This window comes from Chrysemys picta, chromosome 1 (genome assembly GCF_011386835.1).
Source record: "Chrysemys picta bellii isolate R12L10 chromosome 1, ASM1138683v2, whole genome shotgun sequence".
Classification (NCBI taxonomy): Eukaryota; Metazoa; Chordata; order Testudines; family Emydidae; genus Chrysemys; species Chrysemys picta.
Window position 1 is genome coordinate 232,836,537 of NC_088791.1, and position 25,968 is coordinate 232,862,504.

The window sequence follows — 25,968 nt, forward strand, 5'->3', positions numbered from 1 at the left end:
AAAACCATAAAGCAGTGTCAATATCACAGGCAATGTAGTTTTTCTTAAAATATTGCCTTATTCTAACCATTATGGTGTATAAAATAATAAAAATAATGTGGAAAACCAGATCCTGCTGCAGAAATGAAGCACTTTGTGCTTTGCATGTTATGTTATACCAAGCACCTGTACAAGATGTTACCCCACCAGTGTGCATGGATAGTGTTGTATTGCCACTTTGCACAGCTGCCAAAGACTACACAAAGGGCAAGAGGGTAGAGAACCAGGTCCTCACAGCGTTTGGATTTTGTAGAGGGAGAGACAAATCTTCAGCTGGGGCAATGGTGGGTTAATCGGACAATCTAATAGCTACCCTAGCTAGCCATCACACCTGGACTAGCCAGTCATCAGACATGACTCTGCATAGTCTAGTACAAAGGCAAAGGGCAACTGACTCTCACGCTGCCGGCTTCTAGGCTGCCCCTGCAGAGTAGTACCACGGCATCAGGCGGGCTAGCTCCAACCCAGCGCGAGGGCTTTGCCACCCACCCCGTTTGGATTTGGGCCTCGGGAGGTGGGGAGGAGGCCTACGCCTTTAAGAGGCTGGGCAGGAGAGGGGGCGGCGGCGGGCTGGCGGCGCGTCCCGTGTGCGCTGGGGGATCCTGCGCACTGGAGCTGCGCCCTGCTTGACAGGCTGCGCGCAGACAGCAGCCGCCGCAGCCCAGGGCTCTCGGACAGCCCGGGATCAGCTGCAGCGCAGCGCAGCGGGCGGGCGGAGGCGGCGGCTGCTGCTTCCAGCCATGCAGCTCCCCGTGCGCTCCCAGCTGCTGCTCCTGCTCTTGCTGCGGGCCAGCGGGCTGCGGGCCGGGGAGCGGAGCAGCAGCGCCATGGAGGAGATCGCCACGGAGAAGGAGGCGGAGGAGAGTCACCGGCAGGACAGCGTGAGCCTCCTGACCTTCATCCTGCTGCTCACCCTCACCATCCTCACCATCTGGCTCTTCAAGCACCGCCGGGTGCGCTTCCTCCACGAGACCGGCCTGGCCATGATCTATGGTGAGCTGGAGCCGCGCGGCCGGGCTGCTGCGCCCGGGGGGAGCTGCCCCCGCCGGTCCAGTGTATCCCGGGGGGGCGGTTCCTGTGATCTCCGCAGCTGTCCGAGTCGGGGGCGGGGGAATGACCCGGGCTGTTGGGGAGGAGCCCCCCTTCTCCTTCTCCCCCTGCTCCTTTTCACTTTCCTTTCCCCGTGTAAACGCGCGTTCCCGTGAGCTCAGGGACCGCACCGCTTATAACGAGACGCCGGCTCTAGTACGTAATGTCTCTGACACACTTTCCTCTTGACCTGTCTCTTTATTGCGAGGCCCTTGGGGGGCGATCCGGCTGCGCTTCCCCTTCCCCGGCCTGCCCGGGGGGTGGGGGTGATGGATTGGAGGGGAACCTCCTTCAGTTCTGATTTCCCATGAAATGGGCCCAGGCCGTGATTGGTCGGTGTGAGGGAAGCGGAGTAGCCAGGTGTTTCGGTGCCACTCTCTGCTGAGGTTCAGTCGCGCAGTGGTGGAAGGAAGGAAGGAAGGCGGGGGTGGAGGAGGGAGCCATCCACAATAACATGGTGTGTGTGTGTCGTGGGGGGGAGGTTGCTCCTGTCTGCTCCTTTCTCAAACATGCTATTTTATTCTGATGAAGAAGGCAGACAACCTCCAACATGCATGTGGTTGGGTTCTGTTTTTTTACGCCATGCTACCTTGTTGTCAAACGACTAGGAGACCCAGGAATGTGTTTTTTTTTTTTTTTTTTTAAATCAAATAAGAACAAGCTGCCTTTTATGGTAAGTGACAAGTCCTGTAAAATCCATGTCAGGCCAATAAAGCCCCCAAATGCATAACTTATTTTTGGTGACAGTTTTTCAGGCAGCTTAGCTTGGGGACTTGCTCTGAATCATAGAGAAGAAGAAAACACCCATTATGCCTGCAAGTTCATATGTGGGCTATAGTATCCGAGATGAACAGTTTTCACCCCATTATGTATATTTGGGGTAGCTGTGTTCTGTCCCACTTGCATCATTGTATACGCTAATGCCATAATACAATACGAAAAAGACTTTGGCTTTTCAACCAATTTCTCTGATTTTAGGAAGCTAGCTTGCTAAGAGAATTTATTCTATATTTCTTGTACTATGTGCACACAGATCATCTCCATCATTACTTTGAAATATAACTTAAACATTGCTGCCTGGTGAGTATTTCACAAGATGAAAAGAAGCATCATTAAATGTTCATGTGCTCTGTCCTGGTAACTGACTGCCAAAGAGCTGCTATTTTGTTGTTTCTGGCACCCAGTACTTATTGGCTACCAATTGATTGCAACGAAATTGGATACCAGGAAACTTTTACACAGTGTATCTTAAGCCCTCTTGGTTGAATAGGCAATGAAACAAACAGAGCGTGTTCTTTTAATAAAAAAAAATCCAGCTGTAGGACAAAAATAAATGACACAACAGAACAGATGTTCACACCTGCACTCTGTGTAGCTGTTAATTCAGATATGCTTAGTCCCACAGTCTGCTATAATTAATGAGTGGTGCAGAGGCCTGCAGGTAAACCTCTGCTGATGGTTTTTATACACACACAGTTACTCAGAGAACATAAACAATTTTGACCATAAGATGTCATCCATTTAAAAAATGACTTGTCTGTCTCTGATTGGTATTACTGCTAGTGGAACTTCTTTTCTTTCTTTAGTTAGACCAGCACTTGCATCATAATGTAAAACACCTACAGTAATTGAAATTTGCATGTGATAAGCACAGGTGAGAAATTCTACACATAGGAACAATTAACTTTTTCTTCCTCGATGAGTACTAACTTATCCTGAGATCTGATCGCTTGTTAAAGCAGTGGAATTTTCCACTGCTGATATTTTTCTTAACCCATCCCAGTCTCTTCTTACTCACTGGTCTCTTGCTGCATTGCTGTGCATTTCATTTTATATATATATATATACACACACACACACACGCACACTGCTGCAAACTTAAAGGTTAAAACTTAAACTTAAAGTTAAAAAGATCAGCGAATTATCTACTAGCATAGTACTACTTAGCACTCAAATAACACTTTAGAGGCATAAAGCACAGTAAAAACATTAATTAGAAAGGAAAGATTAGGATCATATCATGCATGTTACTTTGTTACTGCATTAATATAGTCATCTTCAGAATTGCTTCAGGTGGGAGTATTTAAAAACATCACAGTATTCTAGACTTAAGTGTTTTTTCTTTTCATTGTATATGAAAGTTTTATGTACATCAAGGGCTTAAAAATACCTATTGATAGTGGTGTGCGTTTACTACATTTCTAAAATACGCACACCATTTATTTTATAGGACACCAAGGGTATTTGAATGTATCATGCTTACCTCTTGAGATGCATTTTGACACAATGTGAAATACTTCAATTGGAAAAATCTTGTATTTTAATTAAATGCAATAAATTTACTGTAACTTTTAGGCCTTGATACTTAAGATGGTTCCCTAGCTTCTGATCTTTGACAGAAAAGTGAAAATTCTATATTTATAAATCTCAGGAAATATAGTATTGTAGGCTTTCTTGTTGTGAATGCAAAAATGTCAGGGGAAATGTCAAAACATTTAGTTATTACATGATCCTGGTGCTTGAGGAAAATATATCTATTGTTACAATTATTACATGTTTTCAAACAGCAACTCTTAAAAGATGTAATATTTGGAATGCATAGATGAGCCTCTTTGTTCCAAGATTATAATATATGATGTGGCTTGTTTAAGAACACCCTCTTGCCATGACACAGCAGACCTCTGGGAAGAAATATTTAAATGAGTTTGCAGGTGTTTTTTCTCTCACCCCCGCCCCCCCAGATGTTAGTCTTCATGCCAATAAAGCTATGGCAGGGTCTGTCTCACATTATTTAAAAATATTGCAGGCTTCCTATAGAACAAAACAAGCTAGATTTGTTACGTTTCTGATATTCTATACAGCACATGTGCTATATCAAAGTTACATCATTCGTATAGCAGTTTCTTTCTTCCTTTTACACAAACATTCACACAAAGAATGGTGGCTAAGCTGAGAGGCATTTGGTGAAAGATGATACTTGGGTATTTAAGGAATATAAAACAAAACACAAGTAAATCTATATATGTATATAACATTTAATATCCTCTCCTCCATTGTCATGTACTGCTTTACACACATGGTAATTGGAGAGCTTACAGTCTAGGAAAACAAATATCTAACAAAGAGTTCTGATTCTGACTTGGATTTCTGGGTGTCACTGCAATATAAACATGCATGTGATTATTTTTTTTATCAGTTTAGGTTCTAAACAGTGTATAATAGATAATAATGCACATTGTACTAACTTTCAGTTCAAGACAAGAAAGGTTCCCCATCAAATTTAATTTCAGTAAGGAAAGAAGCACTCCAAAGTCCCAGGTGGCTGAACAAGAGTAGTGGCTTATGCTATCTTAAGTACATTTTATAAAAGAAGCAGATTGGCATTCTCCAACACTGAGTTACTTTTTCACTCATGGGACACTAACTTCCAGACTGTTGGCCATAATTGTTGGTTATGCTTCGAAGAACAAGTTTGTCCACAAGAGCTGAGTTCTTGGAGGTCTGTATAGAATCCATGTCTGATAAGGCCACTGCTATGCCCAGATTTGCCCTTTTCCCATAACTTTTTACATTACTGGCTGACTTGATTCCAGAATACCAAGAGCCATTGTGGAGTCTAGCAACACTTATAAATTCCCTGCTCTGTCACAACCACCTCTATGGACGCTATCACCAGTTGTCTATCTGCAATAGGTTCTGATTAAATATGCTGTCTAAAAACTTTGTATTATTGAGATATGAAGTAGAATTTGAGGTTTCATACATCACTCTTCATATTGTAAGCCATATTTTTCATAACCTTTTGTTATGAAAGTTTCAGCATGAACTGGACCTTAGATCCCTTATTCCCTCTTGAGCGCAGCCCTTAGATGACAGGCCTGGCTTTCTTAATATCATGCTGGGTGGAACCATGCAGTCCAATCATTCTTAAAGTGGATCTCTGGGCTGCAGCCCCCATGCTTACCAACTGGTTTGGTACCTGTCACCTCTCTTCCTTTGGGGAACCTGTGTCCAACAAGTTATTAAAGAAACTCAAAAACAGTGTCTTCAAAATAAACCATTAGTTATTAATTCCTCTGAAGGTTCAAAGCATATAGAACAAATTGTGAAACTATCAAAGGCCTTTATGTGTAGAATTTGCACCATAATCTTTCCTTGCCAGGTTTGGAAAGTTCTCCTCAGCCCAGCTAACCCCCATGTCTGGTTGGGAGAAGCAAATGGTCCTGCTTGCCACCTGCTCTTTCTGTGCCTTGGTGTGTTCCTTGCCAGCCTGTCAGCTCTTGCTGACTCTCTCAGAAGTCTCTGGGACCACTCATTCAACCCCTTCTCTCGTGTAGGCCCGTGTTCTGCAGTGGTTTATCATTCCCTTTAATCTCTCTCTTCTCAGCCTTGGCAAAACAGCTATATCACCTGGTGTTGAGGAGTTGCTTCTTTGTGGCTATGAACCTAGCTGTTGTGTTTGTTGGGATGTTACGCCCTTATGGTGTCTTTCCGGCTTGGTTCCTTTAACAATCCTTTTGATCTAACTCCATAGCAACTAACCCATCGTAAACAAACCCACAGAGACATGTACCGTAATAATAAGAAAATACAAATATTTCCCTATTTTCACACCTGTAATTTATAATCTTAAATAAGATTAAGCAATATGTGTTGAGTCCTGGACATCTCCCACAAGTACTAGAGGTCTTCTTTGACAGGCTTTGAAAAATACTCTAACAATGTGCATTACATTTAATTTCAGATGGCCAGTAGATGTTGTTAATCAATTACAGTTCTGCAATTACACCTGTAATCCTTCTGCCAGGTGGCATGGGCAGCCACAAGGGTTGGGTTCAATATCTAGGGGGGTGATACTCGGACCTCAGGGGTTCAGGAGCCAAATTAGCGATCAACATTACCCAAAAGAGCCACAGTAGTGTGAATTCATGATTTCATTTACTGTAGTACTATATATTCATATTTAAACTGTATGACTGGAAATATTTATTTTATATTATTCTTACAGCAAACTGACTTAAGTATTATTTTGCCAACTACAATTGGTTAATAGCATAGTAAAAGCATCCTGACTGGTTAAAAACTTAGGTTAATAAAAATCACACTGTTTTAATATCATGTGCTGCAGAGAGACGCAGGAGACCAATTAAAGAGGCACTTGCGACTCACGCGCCTCAATCTGAGTATCACTGAGCTAGGGTTTCCTCTTAACAATACAAAACAGAACTGGCTTGAGCTCACACCCAGTGATGTGGTAAAACATAATACCACATCTGGGAGCCTCTAAGAGGCAATAATTCCCCTCTCTTCCACACACTAAGTCTATGTATAACAAAAGAGAACTTTTAATAAAAGGGAAAGGGAACCAAGCATTAATTTTGGAAAACACTACAGCCACATTCAAAAGCTTGTTACCATAAACAAACCTGACCCCACAGTGCATTGGGCACTGTCCTTTGCTTCAGTTTCCCACCCTGCGGTGGGAAAGTCTGATGAATGAATGTCCCTTTAACACATCACTCCCATCTCTCTCCGCTGCATCCCATGCACAGTTGGTTGTTCCTTGGTTAGCCAAGACCTGAGTTTAGAGGTGTGTTTGCAGGGGTTCCCCTCCCATCCCAGAAAAGAGGGCGGGGGGGAAGGCAGACATCGAGCAAGGTCTCTGTGGTCACTGCATGCCTCTGCAACTGGCTGTTTGCTGCTGCTGCCACTGCTTTTTTCTGCCTCAGTTGGTTGCTTGCTACCACCACTTTTCTCTGCCACCACTGGTCGCGTGCTGTTGCTATTGGATGCTTGCTGCCACTTCTGTGATGCTGTGTTCTGAGGTTCTACCACTGAACCCAGATCTTTAGTGATTTTTGCTCTTCATGATTTCACTGGTTTCAGGGAACCTCACTGCCAGGACAGCCTCTGCATTGTCTTTCCTTTCATCATTGTCTAAGACATAGCTCCTTGACCTGCTTATCAGTGATTCAGCTCTGGTAATCCCTGAACAGAAACAATGGATCTCAATTAAGTCTAATTAGCTCTGTCTTTAAACAGTGGAGAGGGGAAGGTCAAATAGTATCTAGGACTCTTTGGGCAGAGGCCACTCCACCAGGTAGGAACACCTGTGCCCACCCCAACTCGCCTTCACTGGGATGTGGCATCCTTACACCCTGCTTAGCAAGTAAGGTTCAGATTAGGGTGACCCCCACAGTCAAGGATGGCTAAGTACAGTTCTGCTGCCCTTTACTCGTACAATATGGATAACAACATTTCATAACCCCTGCACTCAATACTGAAGTTCTTTGTAGCCCACCACCAGCCAAAAGTGATCATTTTGGCAAAGAAGCTGCATCATGCTATGTATCTAGGCAGAGTAGGGTATGTCAATGCAAACACGGTCTGTTCCTGAAGTCTTTCCCCCTGCTAGATATGGTGGAGCTCATGCAGACCCTGCTTACACATCTCTTAAATTATAAGTAGGGCTCGGTGTTTGTCATGGAGGTCGCGGAAGTCACGGAGTCCGTGACTTCCTGCAACCTCTGTGACTTCTGCAGTGGCCAGTGTGGTTGACCCCAGGGCTGCCCAAGCAGCAGCCGATGTGGCTGGCCCTGGGGACTGCCTGAGCAGCGGTCCTGGGGTGGCTGGTGAAAACACTCCTTGAAAGTGATGATGGGGAAGGGAATCCATTTCATCTGACTTACACCTACCAAGGCTGGAAAAAGTGCCCTTTGAAGTTTAGGAAAGGCTTTAGGCACTTTTTTTCCTTCTTCTTCCAAAAGTAGCTATTGATTTCAGTGCCACAAGTTTTGGGTGCCCAACATGAAAAGATCTGAGACTCAGTGGGTGAGTGCTCTGCACTTTCTGAAAATCAAGCCACTTTTAAGATGTCTAGTGTTGGACACCCATAACCACTAGTTGCATTTGAAAATCTGTGTCTTGGACTCAGCTCAGTATGCAAAAGGAAATCAAAGCTGCTGCAGCATGGGATACAGAACTTGAAATTGGAAAATATAGTAGTGGATATGTAATAGCCATTATAGAGACAAAGTGAGTGTGGCAATATCTCTTTTATTGGACATACTTCTGTTGGTGACAGAGATAAGCTTTCAAACTACACACCTGAAGAAGAGCTCTGTCTAGCTCAAAAGTGTTTCTCTTTCACTACCTGAAGTTGGTCCAATAAAAGATATTACCTCACCCACCTTGTCTCTCTAATGGCCTGGGACCAACACGGCTACAACAACACAGCTACAACAACACTATTAGCCATTACGTCAGTCCTCTTTCTGGTTAATGAGGGCTTTTGTTACCTTCACACATGGCCTCAGGAATAATATACACTGACATCCTCTTGAGAATTAGGAGAAGGAAAAGAAACTGCCTTTAAGAGCTAACTGGATTGATACATAGAATTGTAGTAATGTAGGACTAGAAGGAACCTTGAGAGGTCATCTACTCGAGTCTCCAGCACCGAGGCAGAACTAGGTACTATCTAGACCATCCTTGGCTGGTGTTTGTCCGACTGTTCTTAAAAACCTCTGGTGACAGAGATTCCACAACCTCCCTGGGTAATTTGTTCCAGTGCTTAACTACCCTGACAGTTAGGTTAGACATTAGGAAAAGCTTCCTAACTCTTCCGTGCTGCAGTTTAAGCCCATTGCTTCTTGTCCTGTCCTTAGCAGATAAGGAGAACAATTTATCACCATCCTGTTTATCGCAACCTTTTACATACTTGAAAACTGATATCATGTCCCCCATCAATGGTCTCTAGTCTAGATTTTACAAATGCATTTTTTTTTCAATTTTTCCTTGTATATTTTCTAGACCTTTAATAATTTTCGTTGCTCTCATCTGGTCCTTCGTTGCTTTTTCCAATTTGTCCACAGCTTTCCTGAAGTGTGGTGCCCAGAACTGGACACAGTACTCCAGCTAAGGCCTTATTAGTGCTGAGCAGAGTGGAAGAATTACTTCTCATGTCTTGGTTAGCACGCTTCTGCTAATATATCCCAGAATGATGTTTGCTTTTTTTTTTTTTTTGGCAACAGTATTACTTTGTTGACTCATATTTAGTTAGTGATCCACTGTTAACCTCGAGATCCTTTTCCGCAATATTCCTTCCTAGGCAGCCATTTCCCACTTCGTATTTGTGCATTTGATTAGTCCTTCCTAACTGTAGTACTTTGCATTTGGCCTTATTGAATTGCATCCTATTTATTTCAGACCATTTCTCCAGTTTGTCAAGATCATTTTTAATCATGTCCTCCAAATCGCTTGCAACCCCTCCTAACTTGGTATACTCCACAAACTTTATAAGTGTACTCTCTATGCTGTCATTCAAATAATTTATGAAGATATTGAATAGAACCGGATGAGGATTGGTCCCTGTGGGACACAACTCAATATGCCCTTCCAGCTTGACTGTGAACCACTGATAACCATTTTCCAACCGGTTGCACCCACTTTATAGTAGGTTTGTCTAGGCTATATTACCCTAGGCTATTTATGTGAAGGTCATGTGACACAGTATCAAAAGCTTTACTAAAGTCAAGCTACATCACTTCTGCTGCTTTCCCACAAAGGCTTGTTACCCCATCAAAGAAGGATATTAGGTTGGTTTGACATGGTCTGTTCTTGACAAATCCGACCTGACTGTTACTTACCACCTTATTGTCTTCTAGGTGCTTACAAATTGATTGTTTGATTATTTGTTCTGTTATCTTTCTGGGTAATGAAGTTAAGATGACAGGTCTATAATTCCTTTGGTTGTCCTTATTCCCCCTTTTATAGACAGGTACTATATTTTCCCTTTCCAGTCCTCTGGGATCTATCCTGTTCTCCATTAGTTCTCAAAGATAATCGCTAGTTCCTTAAGTATTCTAGGATGTACTTTGTCAGGCTGAAGACATCTAGTTTGTTTAAGTAATTCTTAACTTATTCTTTCCCTTTAGTAGCCTCCGATCCTACTCCATTTACCCTGATGTTCTCTAAGTTAGTCGTCCGATCACTGCTAACTCTTTTTTTGGTGAAAACTGAAACAAAAAAGGCATTTAACACTTCAGCCATTGCCACGTTTTCTGTTGTTGTCATTTCCTCCTCATTGAATAACAGGCTTATCCTGTCCTTGGTCTTCCTGTTGCTTCTAATTTATTTGTAAAGTGTTTTCTTGTTACCATTCGTGTTCCTAGCTAATTTTATCTTGTTTTGTGCATTGGCCTTTCTAGTTTTGTCCCTACGTACTTGTGGTGGTGGTGTTTTTAATATTCATCATTCATAATTTGACCTAGTTTCCACTTTTTTAATGACTTTTTTTCGAGTTTCTGGGCCTTGAAGAGCTCCTGGTTAAGCGAGCGTGGTCTCTTAGATAGGAAGTATGGTTTTGTATACATTGGGATAGTTTGCTCTTGTGCCATTAATCTTTCTTAAAAAACCTGTCAACTCTCCTGAATTCTTTTTTTCCCTTAGACTTGCTTCCTATGGGATCTCACCAGCCAGTTCTCTGAGTTTGCTGAAGTTTGCTTTCTTGAAGTCCATGGTCTTATTCTACTGTTTTCCCTCCTACCATTCCTTAGAATCAGGACTCATCATTTCATGATTACTTTCACCCAAACTGCCTTCCACCTTCAAATTCTGAACCAGTTCCTCCCTATTTGTCAAAAGCAAATTTAGAACAGCCTCTCTCCTAGATGCTTTGTCCACCTTCTGTGATAAAAAGTTGTCTCCAGTGCTTTCCAAGAACTTGTTGGATAATCTGTGCCCTGCTGTATTATTTTCCCAACAGATGTTTGGGTAGTTGAAGTCCCGCCTCACCACCAACTCCTGTGTTTTGGATGATTTTGTTAGTTGTTTTAAAAAAGCTTCATCCGTCTCTTCTTCCTTGTTAAGTATCCTGTAGTAAATCCCTACATGACATCACCCACACTTCAAATTCTGAGCTATTGTACAGTGTAGTGTTGTACAAACATCAACAAACTCTGAGCTATTGTGTGCTCTTCTTTAACCTTCGTAATGAAATCTCTTAGACTGTTCTAGTGAGGCTTTTCATAACCTGCTTCTAGACAAAAAATGTTTAATCAAACGATTTAAGAAAATGCAACTATAATTTGTATTTAAATTGGGGAACCAATGCTGGCTGACTGTCTTGAAGGGAGGAAGATAAAAAGATACTTAAGAGTAGAGAGACAATTTTTACCTTTCTATGTGGAAATGGTGGAACAAGAACTGGATGCAATATTCCAGTTTCAGTGTCCACGTCTGAAAAAGAATGTTGAAAAATTGGAGACGGTGCAGTGAAGAGCCACAAAAATGATTTAAAGGCTAGAAAATGCCTTGCAGCGAGAGATCAGTCTGTGAGCTCAATCTTTTCAAAAAGGAGTTTGAGAGGTGACTGGATTCCTGTGCATAAGTACCTTTTTAATCTAACAGAAACAAGTATAATAAGAACGAATAGCTGGAGGTTGAAGCAGATTTTTACTTGTGGGGGTGATTAACAACTTCAAATCAAGACTTGATACCTTTCTGGAAGATGTGCTTTAGTTAACTACTAAGTATTGGTCTCAATATGGGGTTATTGGGTGAAATTCTTTGGCCTGTGTTATACAAGAGTCAGAGTAGGTGATCTAATGATCCCTTCTGGTATTAAAATCTATGAACATATGAACAAAACAGCTGTGATGTGTATCCAAGGTCCTTGTTTTCACAAAACAGAAACATAACCGGTTTCTTCTCACAGGTGGAGAACAAGTGTCCATGTTACCAGTGGTAAGCCGTCAGACGTTATATGTATCAAGGCGTGGTTGCCACCTGTTTTTATACCCTGTTTCCCCGAAAATAAGACATCCTCCGAAAATAAGGCCTACTTACAGTTTTGCCTCTCGTTGTAATATAAGGCATCCCCCCGATAATAAGACCTCCCCGATAATAAGGCATCCACCGATAATAAGGCATTTTTCATTTCTGAAAAATAAGACATCCCCTGAAAATAAGACCTAGCGCATCTTTGGGAGCAAAAATTAATATAAGACACTGTCTTATTTTCGGGGAAACAGGGTAGATGGTAATTGAAATTTAATAGGAATTCTCTTAACTGGCCATGCTGACAAATGTGGTGTTAATAACTTACACACAATCAGGTCTCTATTTATTCTACTGAGCAATGTCATTCATCCCTTTCTGACTTAATTTGGAGGTGCTCTTTCCATTTAACCACCATAGATAGATCTTTTACTAACTTAAAGTTCCTCTAGCTCCACCTGGAATTTCTGGATGTTTCTTCTATACTATGTGCTTAACATTTTTTTTATATGATGATGATCAGGTGATAGGCAGGTTGGGGAATCCTAGCACTTCCCCATCAATTTCTTTCTCCATGTAAGCATTAGGGTGGGGTTTTCAAAAGTGCCTAAGTGACTTAGAGGTACAAGTCTTATTGACTTTCCAAGTCATCTAGGCACTCTTAAACTCAGAATCCAGATTAGGAGTAGGAGTTTGATCAGTCTAGCCATATTTAACTCAGAATACATCTGTGGAGATACATTTTTTTCCTCCTTGAGATTATATGACATCAGTATTGGGAGGATGAGAAACCAGTAATTTAGTTTAAGAAGAACATTCATCTTGAGGGTATTTTTATTAGTTATGCTAAAAGCTGCTAAATATTTCATACATATCAGACCTTTTCAGATTTTTTTTCTACCGGGAAATGGGTAATTTAGCTCATACTCATTAGCTTTTTTTTTTTTTTTTTTTTTTTTTTTAAGTAGAAGGTGACTGCAGAATGCAATTAACTGGATGTGCAAGAATAGGATAAAAATGATATAAAATTGCTTCTTCATGCACTGAAATCTGAAAATTCACTTTACCTTAGAAAAGCCTAAAGCTCCTAAAAGCTGTGGTGGAAGAAATTGGTTTTATCAGGAAAGAATAATTGTGGGTGAGGAGTGGAAAATGTAATAAGACTAATTGTGCTCTTTAGCCGGGAGAGTTGTGTGGTTCCCCCTGGAAATCCCAAACCTTACTTTTCAAACATGTGGGCTTTTTTTCTTCTTCCTGTTAAATGTCTCAAACTCTTCTGGGGAAGGTCACTGCTTGCTCAGCCTTCAGATCTCTCAAGACCCATCTCTGGTGCAATGTCTGTAAGAAATCGGTCAGCTAATAATGGTTTGAAGGGCCAATGGGGATATTTGGAACTTCTTACACTTATAATTATGAGAACTACAATGTGCATAAAAACTATGTATTTATTTGATTGCATCTCTTACCTCCCTCTTTTTGTTTTAGAGTATAAGCTATTTGGGGAGGAGTTTGCATTCATGCCTGTACCATACCTTCATAATGGAGCCGTGAGCCTGTATATGGCCTCTGGGTGCCACCAAAATAGTCTGGGAGCATGTGTAATTCCGTGGGCAAGTTAATGACAGAAAGGTGTCATTTGATTTGTAAAAATCTACAGAATCCTAATTTCAGTGGTGTCACCCTCTGCGGTGTGGCGAGGTGGGGCGGGGGAAGGAGAGGAGGGGACTCACTACTCCCAGTTCCAGGTCCTCTGGTTGGTGGAAATTTTCTTAATATAGTGAGGTCGGAAATGGGTCAAGTTAGATATCATTAGAAAGCCATTTCTCCCATGAATACAAAGGTACCAAACGTGACAAACCTCAAACAATTCTGTAGATATACAAGTCGAGAAAATGTTTAAAAATCAACATTTTTGGAACGTATACTTTAAACGCTGGCTTGTCAGACATGCTGCCTTCACAAAATTGAATGGTGGCCCTCAACTGACAGTATGGTGTTATCATTTAATGCTCGAAATATATCTGCCTAATTTTTTTTTAATGTTACAGATTATATAAATGGAAGGAGTGCTTCCAGTTGATTTGTATTATCGGGGGGGAGAAGAAGCGGTTCAGTGGTATTGATTATCAGCTTTGTTTATTTTGCTGAAAAAATTGTAATGAGGCACTGGTTAAGACATCAGCATCTAATCAAAAATTACTGGAATCCCATCTTCAGATGGTATGAACATCGTTCCATAACATAAACTATATAACCTAATTAATTACAATCCCAAAGCAGGAGCAGCTGAAGGTCCCTAAAAGTGGGGGGACCACCAGTGCCAGAACTGAGGCCCTGCCTTTCCTGTACCGCCCCTTCCCTTCTCGCTCCTCTCTGCCCCCTCCCTCTCATTGCTCACCCTTATGATGGGCCCATGGCCCCCTGACACACCCCACGCACCTACCCACCCACCTACCTACCTACCTCTGTCCCAAAGTAATTTATTACAAAATCCATGTTTTTAATTTGGTCTTGATCATTTTTTTGGTATCAATGGGGAGATGAAGAGTAGACTAGTAGCTGAATCTTTGGAGAATACCACTGCGAAGGACCTGGTTAAACACAGTGCTCAGTGGCACCTTACATGCTACAAGAAGTGCATCCTTAAACTGAATTTGGCAAGGTTGGAAAGGAAGTACAGAGAGCATCAGGAAAATGTTGAAGATGCCAGGACAAGTGCCAACTGTGGGCAAGAATTGCCTTGTGCTAAGACGCATGGCACACATTTCAAGATGAATACCTGCTTCTTCTGCAGTAAGATGGAAGCCCAAACACACCCATTTAAGCACAGTTTCAACATGAGACAGGTGAGAAACTGTATGAAGTAGTCACTCTTGGTGAGAACATTGCATGGAAAGTAAACTGGGTGCATTGACCCAAAAGATGCCCACACATTGACTTTGCATATCACATTGAGTGCTGCATTAAGAATATACATAATGTAAGTAAAAGGGAATTGAAACAAATACTGTTTTTTTTACTCCTGCAAACTGTGCAACTCAGCTGGAGTTCATAAATTGCTTCACAGAAGCTTTAATGGTCAGAAGGTGGTGGGAATAGCTGATGCAGAGGCTAAATATAGAGAAATATGTGCTTTAAATGGAACTGAAGAGGACCAAATGCTTAGCAGAAAGGCTTTTAGAACATGTATTGAAGATGAACTGTGGATATGGATGTTGTTTTTAGCAATCCATAGAAGTGAATCACAGCACATGTTCTTAAAAGCTGCAAGAGACGTGCCGCTATCAAAAGTGGAAGAAAGTACTGATGTCAACAGTAACATGAAGACTTCGTTTTGCGGAGGCCTTTTAGTGTGGCAGCCATAGATGTTATGGCTGAGGCGCAAGCTCTTGACAACCCAGAAACTGTTAACACCTGCTGAGATTCGGCTGAACACTTCAGATGAGGCTACAAAGAAAATACTAAACCTATGACTAAATCCACCTTGCATTTGATTTATATGCAGAGGAATCAATTAAAAGTATTAATAGAAAGAAGAGACTCTGGTTTTGGTCCAATATAAATTCATTGACTCTATGAATATCTCCAGTGTCACAATGAAGAAGCTACTGTCTCATATTTACATGAAGGAGAGGTAACAGCATACATTGCAGGGAAAATGCTCCAGCATGCGAAGAATAGCTTGAAGAATTTTGTCGTTTAATGGTGTAATGAAGCTGCTGCCTCACACTGTTCAGTGAAATTTCTTCTTAGCTTCCGTGAGGAGGCTGCCACTAAAACTATCTTGCATGCTATCAGTGCCACAGAGAGAGGTGCTACTAAACTCTGTAGATTTTTTTGCATGAGACAGATGTTCTAATACTCTCTCTGAAAGTACTGCTGAAGCCGAAGATGTCAGCTGCCAGCATTGGCAGAGCAAAGGCAGAAGTTGATGACTTAGGGAGGCCTGCATTCAAAAATTATATATATTTAAAAATTGGCTAACCAGAAAATTGCATTTAAGAAAAAAAAGACTTGTTTATTGAGGTAAGAATTAAAAATCATACGGTTGCCGATTTACTTTTTTCCATTTAAGGTAGGTAAAGAGGCCTCTGCAACGCTGAGTCTATTTATAAATAATATTAAATGTTGAATGGCTTGGCATTGTATGCCTTTGCCTTTGCTCTCACTTTTCTTCCAAAATGCCTGCAACTGAAATTATAAGCATGCAAAAACAAAACAACTGGCCACATTCTTAAATTCATTTCATGGGGCACCATACGTCTCTGCACCAAACACCATAAAAGGGAAGGACACAATTCTCCCTGGGTAGAAAGATTTTATTCTCTTTTAAATGGTTTAAACCACTGTTTGGTATTTGAGTTGCAAATGTGTTACTTTTTGCTTTTATTGTCTGCTCCTTGATCTTTTGATTTAAAGAACTGTGTGTGGGATGTGTTGACTGAAAGCTCTATATTGTGAGGTTTAAAGTTTGTAAGGACTTCAAGACATGTGGATGAAAGTCACTTAAGAGCAAATGACATCATGTTTAGAAGAAGACTTGGACCAGCTGAACTGTTAACCTTGTTGATCCTGCTCTATATGTGAGAAGCTTTATCTTCTTACCCAACATCTTTGGGCTTTTTTCAGTGCTTAATTTTTGCCGAAGCTGAGCCCCAACCCCTCCAGGCTGGGCAGTTCATAGCCCCAGCACTAGGGTTGCCAACTTTCTAACTGCTGAAAATGGGACACCCTTCTCCCGAAGTCCCACCCCTTGCTCGCTTCTCCCTGCTGTTGTTTTGCTCCTCCTGCCACCTGCAGAGCCGGGCTGGGAGGAGCTGACATGGCATCTGCCTGCTCAGTTGGGGCATGGAGGGGGAGGGAGGGGTGCGTGGTGTTTGGTCCCTGGAGCAAGGGGCCAGGGTGGAGAAGTTGGGGCAGGTGGGGTCTGACAGGATTCTCTCCCCTCCCCTCCCCACCCCCCAACCTATCTGCTGGAGAGGCTGGAGCTGGCCGAGAGCCAGCCAGTCTCTTCCCTCCATGAGCAGCTGAGCAGAGAGTTGCTCCAGCTGCTGCGCTTCCCGCCCTGCGGTGGTGGAGGCCGGTTACTGTGGGTAACCGGACTTTTAGTGGCCAGTTAGCACTGCTGACCAGACACTGCCAGGTTCCCTTTTCGACCGAACTTTCCAATCGAAAACCGGACACCTGGCAACCCTATGCCGGCACCTCTGCGCTTACTGCATCAGTTATGAATGTAAAAAAATTGCTTGAGCCCTGGCACCTCTTTCATTACAAATTAAGCACTGGCTTTTTTGTTACCTTCTTGAATTATTGGCAAGGAATTTAACCTTTCTTCATTTGGTCAGTATTGGACTGAATGCATTTTTAGTGCTAAAGACCATATAACGCTTTAATACCTCTACTATGCACAGACAAGTGTAAGATTATGCACCGCTCTGGGACGGCTAAAAGGGAGCTTACTCTTTTTGGGCCTTATGAAGGGGAGGGGGGATGAGGAGAGCATACCAAGCTGTTGGCTACTTTTGTTACCCTGGTTACAAGGTGGCTGAATTACAGTACTTGGACTCCAGATACTATTCTCCAGACACCATGAGATTGTAAAAATTCTAAGGTTGACAATAATTCCGGCTTAAATACATGTGTGTTTTTCTAACTACTCTGAATTATTAACTTACTACAGAGAGGTTTATTCTTGTAATATCCTCTCTGAATACAGAGAAGTAACATTATTTCAGGAGCTTCACTGGCATCCAGGAGGAAAATACAGTTTCTAATGTATTCTGGAGTTGTATAGGAAAGCAAAACTTTTGAATGTATTGGTGGTATTTTCTATACATGTATAAGACCTGTCAACTAAGGGAAATTGTTGGGACTCTTCTGTTTTATCAAAGGTCACAGGACAATAGAAGTGAAGAATATAGAATACCATGAAACAGCATGGAAGATCTGTATTATCTACAATGCTGTTCTTTTGACAGTCATTTTGTAATGGGGGCTGAATTGAGGGGATATACTGTATGTTGCTGCTGGTTGAGAAATGGAGTGCATACTATTCTCTCTCCCCTCCCCAATGCCCCCTAAAAAAACCAAAGAAATCTGGATTTGATAAAATTGTTGTTTGTAGGAACAGTTATGCTGTCAGTCAGCTCACCCTGGCCTTTTTAAAGGTTTAGATAACTGGGAAAGAACCTACTGTATTTGCTAAACATATGTTGGGAGCAAAACTGTTTTCCATAATGTTGTAATGCTACTGAAGTTTAAATTTAAAATTAAACTGTTCTTGGCAACTGGTTAACAACATTATAATGACTTCAAGAAACTTGCTGATGTGCCCTAAATTTAGTTACCTGTTTATATCTGGGCTTCAAGTTTGGAAACCACTGTCTGCCATTAAGTAGTGTAGGATATAAGCTAGGACTTACAGTGCTTTGGCCTAGGCTTCTGGTATGAGCATGTAGCTTATGGTGTGATTAATTTTGTTTAAAAACATAAGAACGGCCGTACTGGGTCAGATCAAAGGTCCATTTAGCCCAGTATCCTGTCTACCGACAGTGGTCAATGCCAGGTGCCCCATAGGGAGTGAACCTAACAGGTAATGATCAAGTGATCTCTCTCCTGCCATCCATCTCCACCCTCTGACAAACAGAGTCTTAGAGCAGGGGTTGGCAAAGTTCGGCACGCGGCTCGCCAGGGTAAGCATCCTAGTGGGCCGGGCCAGTTTATTTACCTACTGACGTGGCAGCTTCGGCCGATCGCGGCCCCCACTCGCCACGGTTCGCCGTCCCGGGTCAATGGGGGCGGCGGGAAGTGGCGCAGGCTGAGGGATGTGCTGGCCATGGCTTCCCACCGCCCCCATTGGCCCGGGACGGTGAACCGCGGCGAGTGGGGGCCGCGATTGACCGAACCTGCTGTGTCAGTAGGTAAATACACTGGCCCGGCCCGCTAGGGTGCTTACCCTGGCGAGCCGCGTGCCGAACGTGCCGACCCCTGGTCTAGAGGAACACCATTCCTTACCCATCGTGGCTAATAGCCATTAATGGACTTAACCTCCATGAATTTATCCAGTTCTCTTTTAAACGCTGTTATAGTCTTAGCCTTCACAACCTCTTGTTCTTAAAATGTGTACACAGTGTACTGTGACTAGTTAGCTTTCCTATTGCCTTCCATATTCAGTTACTTCATTTAAAGACTATATTTTGCAATGTTAGAAACTGAAAGCCAAATTGACTTTTGAGTGTAAAGAGACTGCTCCTGTGAGTAAGGACATCAGTTTTAGGTCCTTAATGCTCAACTCTGCACTTTCTTAATAGTTTACCATAAATTGGTATTTGTACGCTGTTCAAAAATAAATTAAAGCAAAATGAAGGATGAAGAGTTGTACAGATGGCTTTTCTGAGTCACTGTAGCCTAAAAGTAGATAACTAATCAAAAGGGGAGCACAGTATGAGACTATGACTTCACTAGAAACGCTGCAGCGCTTCTGTGTAGACACTACAGTGACAGGAGCGGTTGTCCGGTCGCTGTATAGTAGAACGTTGGCGTTACAAACACCAGACTTATGAACTGACCAGCCAACCACACACCTCATTTTGAACCGGAAGTACGCAAGCAGGCAGCAGCAGAGACACCCCCCCCCCAATTTTTTTTGAATATAGTACTGTTAAATGTAAACTACTTAAAAAAATAAATAAAGGAAAGCAGCAGTTTTTTCTTCTTCATAGCAAAGTTTCAAAGCTGTATTAAGTCAGTGTTCAGTTGTAAACTTTGGAAGAACAACCATAACGTTTTGTTCAGAGTTACCAACACTTTAGAGTTTTGGACAACCTCCATTCCCAAGGTGCTCATAACTCTGAGGTTCTACTGTAGTTAAGCCACCTCCCTGAGAGGAGGTAGTGAAGTTGACGAAATAATTCTTCCGTCATCTTAGTGCTGTCTACTCTGGGGGTTTGGTCGGTTTAACGGTTTTGCTCACAGGTGTAGATATTTCAGTCCTCTGAGTGACCTAGTTGGATTGACCCAACTTTTTGGTGCAGATCTGGCCTGACTCAAGTCTTACCTTAAAGGAAAAAAATCCAGGAATATTTTTGAAGTACTCAGGTGTTATCTCAGACTGAGTGCATAAAAACAAATCAGGAGACTTGATAAATTAAACCAGAATCTGTGTCTCATCCTACCTTTATACTTCTGGCCCTTATCTTTGTATCTGAGCACTTTACAGCATTATTGAAGTAACCCTCACAACATTTCTGTGAAATAGGGAAATATTGTCTGCATGTTCCAGAGAAGGAGGTGAGGTGTCCAAGATCAGACAGGAAGTCTGTGGCAGAGTTGGAAGTAGAACCCAGGTCTCTTGCGTCAGTTCTGTGCGTTCAACCACAAGAGATTATGGAAGTGGCTACTTATATATATGTGCACCTTCTCTGCAATAGTGCAGCCAAAGTTGTGTGTGTGCATGAATTCCCTTTCCCTTGTAGTCATGATATAATGCCTTGTACATATGCAGTTTGATTACTCTTACCTTAACAGACATACCTAATCATAACTATAACCTGTCCCTGGTAATAAAATCAACTGATTCTCTGGCAGTCTGTGTGCCATAGGTGGACTACCTGCTGCATGAAAAAGTATTTTGCAGTCAAACCTCACAGACGCACATTGCAGGTTACTGAATTTTGAAGTCTAGCAAATTTTGTATCCTTAATTAAAGCTAACATTTATAGAACTTGAGTCCTAGAAAATGTGCTATAGCAAACTTTGGAAGACCTCAGCTATTAAATTGCTGCTGAGAAGCAGGGAGGGCATATGGAGCATGGTGTGTGCATTAAATGAGGTGTGTGCCCTGTAGAGGTTCTACAGTATTTGTACATTTGTTAGCTACAGTGAATGATGATTTGTTCTGTGAATACTAAACAGCATGAAAAGGAAGGTTTTGTTAATTTTCAATCTCTTTCATAGCAAATTCCCCACTTAATTTTCCCCTTCAATCTGAGTCCTAACTACCTGAGAAGAAGATGGGCAAAACTGAATGCAGTGCTCTAAATGAGTCACTCTTCATATGTCATTATAATTTGTTCTGTATTTTAGGGCACTCAGTCATCCTTCTAGCATTTAGCTGCTGCACTCTTCATATAATTTTTCCCTGACTTCAACATGATGATTCCTTAGGATCTTCTGAAAAAAGATGATTTGTGTATGAGATGAGAAATCAAGAGTTCGGTTTGTCATTACTCTCTTATTATGTTACAAATTCCCAAATTAAATTTAATCTATAAATCCATTTGCGGTTTCTTGGAATAATCTCTGGATTTCTAACCAAAATAACTTGGTCCTCATCAAACTTTACCAATGGTACTTAGATACTATGATGATGGGCACAGAAGAAAACAATATTGTGTATATAGTGTCCACTTACATATTTATTAATAATTAAAAGACTAACACTGCCCCCACAACAGATCCATTAGGAAACTCAGGAGATCATGGAAACTTCTTAACTGGAGGTTTTCAAAAGGAGGCTGGATGGCCATCTGTCTTGGATGGTTTAGACACAACAAATCCTGCATCTTGGCAGAAGGTTAGACTAGATGACCCTTGTGGTCCCTTCTAACCCTCTGATTCTAACTATTGACCTCTCATTACTCTAAGGAGCTTTCAATTTCTTTTCACCTAGTCAGTTTATAATTCATAACAAGATTTTATTTTATTTAACCTAATAAGACTTCATTAAAAACTTCATAAAATCCAAGGAAAGTGTCTCTCTGTATACATTTTAAAAGGGTTAAAGGCATAGCACATTTTTTCCTATCGAGTTATACCAACCAAAGTGCTACGTTAGTTGCTGTTGATATGCCTACTGCTGAGGAGAGGCTGACTGGGTCTCTAGTTCCCTTGGCAATTCCTTTTAAAACAGGCATCACAGTAACAATTTTCCATTCTCTAGGAGCTGTTTTCCATTCCACATACAGTGTGTGTCATTGTCGGGAATAACAACACAACACACATCGTTTCAAAGTAAAAGAAGCTGATGCCACACAGTGTACTGTTTGGGGCATTTCAGCATAACAAGAATTTCAGTTTGCTTCTATCATTCCTTCGTTCTGCAGGTCCTTAATATTCAGATACCTTCAATGGCCCTTCGGGATCTCCTGCTCCTGCACAGCATGCACTTGGCTGGTGATATTGCGCCCACAATAGACTAGTGGTGAGGCTTGCAAACTTCCTTATCAGGGTTAATTCTTCCCTGTCACATTTCAGAGCAAGTGTGTATGTTCCCTTCAGTGGTCCCCCAAGAGCACCCACTCTCAGGCTTCCAACTCCTTAGGTCATCACCTCTCGCAACTGTCAGTCTGACAAACTCAATCGCCCCCCCCCCACTTCTTTAAAAGTTTCTCATATCCTTATTTTATACCTTGATGGCTGTAAAATAAGAGCCTTGCATGGTGTCAAGTATCCGGGGGTAGCCGTGTTAGTCTGTATCCACAAAAACAATAAGGAGTCCGGTGGCACCTTAAAGACAAACGGATTTATTTGGGCATAAGCTTTCGTGGGTAAAAAACCCACTTCTTCAGATGCATCTGAAGAAGTGGGTTTTTTACCCACGAAAGCTTATGCCCAAATAAATCTTAGTCTTTAAGGTGCCACCGGACTCCTTATTGTTTTTGCAAAATAAGACTATTTAAAGGAAAATCTTCTATATTGGGGAGGAAAGGAAGTTACCTTATCCCTATAAACCAGCTCCAGCATATTTCATTGGCAGATGTGATGTCACGTGCAGAGTGAATCCTGACTCTGGGATGGCTCACCAGCTGGGTTGGAGGTCATGGTTGGTTCTGTACTTTGTGGACCTGTTGGCATGGAGAAGGGTAACTCTGAAATTGCTGTTATTAAAATGCTCCCTTAAATATTCGCCTGGAGCATTCAGTTTATATTACTAAAGGGGTAAGGGTGTGTGTGTGTGTGTGTGTGTGTGTGTGTGTGTGTGTGAAAGAGAGATTGTATGAAACAAGTAGTCTCTATTGGCCGTCTACTGAGCCATTACCATTTGGCAGTTTCCAGTAGGCTGTTGGAAATGGGATTAGAGAACAGAGTTAATAACTTTCTGGACTAAGTTCAATGAAGATGTTTTATGTATGTGAGGCAGGATGGTGGAAAGCTGGAAGGTTTTTGTGAAAGAAGTGTTGTTGGGAAATGGGTGATGGAAGCTGGCATAATTGGCATAGTAAAAGCAATACAGTCAGATACCAGAGAAGATAAGTAGGGAGGGGAAGAACTGTGAAGGACCTTAGGTGGGAACGAAAAGATTGAATTGGTTGTGGTTTAGAGTTAGTCAGTGGAGGGAATTTGAGAGAGAGGGTGATGTGGTCACAATGCTAGGTCAGGAAGATGAGCTTAGCAACTTTTTTTTTTTTTTTTAAATGGACGCAAGGAAGAAAGTGAGCGTCAGGAAGACTAGATAGGAGAAGCTGCGTTAGTCTTTAGATAAAGGTATGCATAACTTCACCTGGGAGATGGGTTTGTGATTCCTTTGCCTTGTTTATATCAGGCAAATGTGTGTTGCAGTCTTCCAGCAATAGTGGAACTGCACCAACACTGGGAAAGGTGTAAGCACTAGTGTATGTGGGGGTTCAGAATCTCTTGCCAGCATGTCTTGAACAACCGCTCATGAGGAGCGACAGGAATAGGGAGCCAGAGGTGTCTCTGGCATGAGAACCTTTATAGTTCTACAGTGGAGGTTCTGCAAGTTGTTCAGCAGTATTTGGGTGTTCTTGCAATATGTTAAAAGTGAAAAAGCATAAGTGGGTTTTGTGCCCCTTTGCTGATCTGTGATTGTATAAATAAGGTCTGAAAGGTGGTCAAACATGTTAACAATTTTAGAAGGTCAGATCTTGTCGACCCTGGAGGACTAGGATGACAGGAGAAGTGATTTGATCATCAAGCACTGTGGAATTGAAACAGGAGTGAGGGGGAAGTGGTTTTTATTCAGACTGTTCAAAATGTTTCATGGTTATGATAATAATACTCACTTAACTTAAACTGAGGAGAAAGGACATCTTTAAAATTAAACACTTCCACTTCTTCAATTAAGATCAGAGGCCTGTTCTACACTAAAAGATGAAGTCAACATAAGACACTTTGCATTGACCTGGATGTGCATGTGTCTGCACTTATCGGTCTCCCGCTGATGGTAGCACCTTGGTACAGAGACGCAGTAATACTACTTCCCTAAGCAGTGTAGAGCCGTAGTCAAAGCATGGAGGTCAATGCAGTGCAAATAAATATAGACACTGCATTACCTATGTTGACCCTAACAGTCCTCCAGCAGCTGTCCCACAATGGGAGACACTGGCTGCTTTGGTCACAACTGTGTACTCCACTGCAAAGAGGTTGCAGAGGCTGGAAGTCACTACCACTGCCCCTTTTTAAAACCCAGCACATTTCTGAAATGCCTTTTCCTGATTGCCCAGCTTGGTGAGCACACCTAGCAGCTCTCCCTTGTTGTGTGCCACTGCCCAGCTGACCGTGCTGGCTACACGCTCCAGACACACTCCTGCCTGGAGCAGACCGGAGGTATAAGATCTCTTGGGCCAGAGAGAAGAAGAGGCTTTCCAGCACAGCTAGGGAATGGCTGTAGAAACGTGGACATCTACGAGCAGATCGCACGGGGTGTACAGAAGAAGGGATACAACAGGGATCAGCAACAGTGCTGCATGAAAGTGAAGGAGTTGGGGCAGGTGGACCAGAAGGCCGGGAGGCCAACTCTTGATCCGGTGTTGAGCCATAGACCTGCCACTTTTACAACTTGACAGAGTCCCCACCGCCATCCCGCAGACTGCTGTGGATACTTAGACACAGACCCCTGCCATGAACAGCAAGGATGAGGTAGTGGAAGAGGAGGAGGAGGGGTCCAGCTGGGCAATGAGCCAGGACCTGTTTTGAGACTCCATTGCAGTCCAGTCAGTCCCGGAAGTTGAGCATGGGTGATCCTCATGTGGGGGAAGGAATCTTGGGTACGGGTGTAAATGTATTTCCCATTACAGTGATGTACTGATGATGCCCCCAACTTAACAGAACACAGCTATTGACTTTTCATTAATTTACTTGTGCTAGAAGAGGTAGCAGTTCAACGAAGAGGTAGACTTGTTATCTGCTTTTCATTCCCCTGTAGAGTTGGCAGAGGGGGCCATGCAAAGCCATTTGTTTGTTTGTCTGCACAGAGCTGTTTCTTAAATCCTCCTGAGAGATCTCGGGGCACTCTGCAATCCTCTCCTGAAGGTTTCTAGGGAGGACTGCCATATATTTTCCTTCACAGTAGGACACTTTCCCATGCCATTTGGCGATAAGTTTGGCAAGCACCAGTGTAGTACTTAGGCTAGCAGCATACAGGTCCAGGCAGCTTTGGGATGCCAGCAGCAGCTGTGTTGTCTGTGCCTTTGGTATCCTCGGGAGTGAGATATTAGCTAAAATCATTACCCCCTGCGGAAAATGGTGCCAGTATTCAGTGCCATTGTCCTGTCCTCATAGTTTCATTCAACTGAGCAATTCCTTCTTCATTTCTGACAGGTTTCAGAGTAGCAGCCGTGTTAGTCTGTATCCGCAAAAAGAAGAACAGGAGTACTTGTGGCACCTTAGAGACTAACACATTTATTAGAGCATAAGCTTTCGTGGACTACAGCCCACTTCTTCGGATGCTTATCCTTGGTGGGCTGTATTCACTATGGCTGATGCTGGTGAGTGGTGCCCTGCACAAGTGCTCTGAGGCAGAAGTGTTAAGTTTTACACAAGACATGCTTACTTTGTGGAGCTAGGGAAGGGAAGTCTGAATCTTAACTTTCATTTTCTGTGGTGACTGTACTGACAATGGTACCTCTGAGTGTTTTATCGCTATCTGCTGTCATTGTGGCTTTGAGGGGTTCCCCTTTCATACCCCTGAACGCCTGAGCCAGATAAGGAGGAGAAAGAAGAGGACTCAGGATGACATGTGCAGCAGGATTCTGCAAGCCAGACCTGCATCAGATCGTGAGCAGAGGATGAATATTGTTGGCTGTATGGAGAAGAAAGAAG

The 25,968-nt window shown here is 42.5% G+C and overlaps 1 protein-coding gene across 2 annotated transcripts in view; it reads left to right on the forward strand.

Annotated features, from left to right (window-relative positions):
• The first annotated feature begins 663 nt into the window (after positions 1–663).
• The window catches only part of SLC9A7 (solute carrier family 9 member A7), a 103,767-nt gene continuing 78,462 nt past the window's right edge, over positions 664–25,968 (forward strand). For both annotated transcript variants that reach the window (XM_065580817.1, XM_065580818.1), the window contains exon 1: positions 664–1,032. In XM_065580817.1, the coding sequence (XP_065436889.1) occupies positions 780–1,032 (253 nt within the window). In that variant the 5' untranslated portion in view covers positions 664–779. The remainder of the gene's footprint in view (positions 1,033–25,968) is intronic.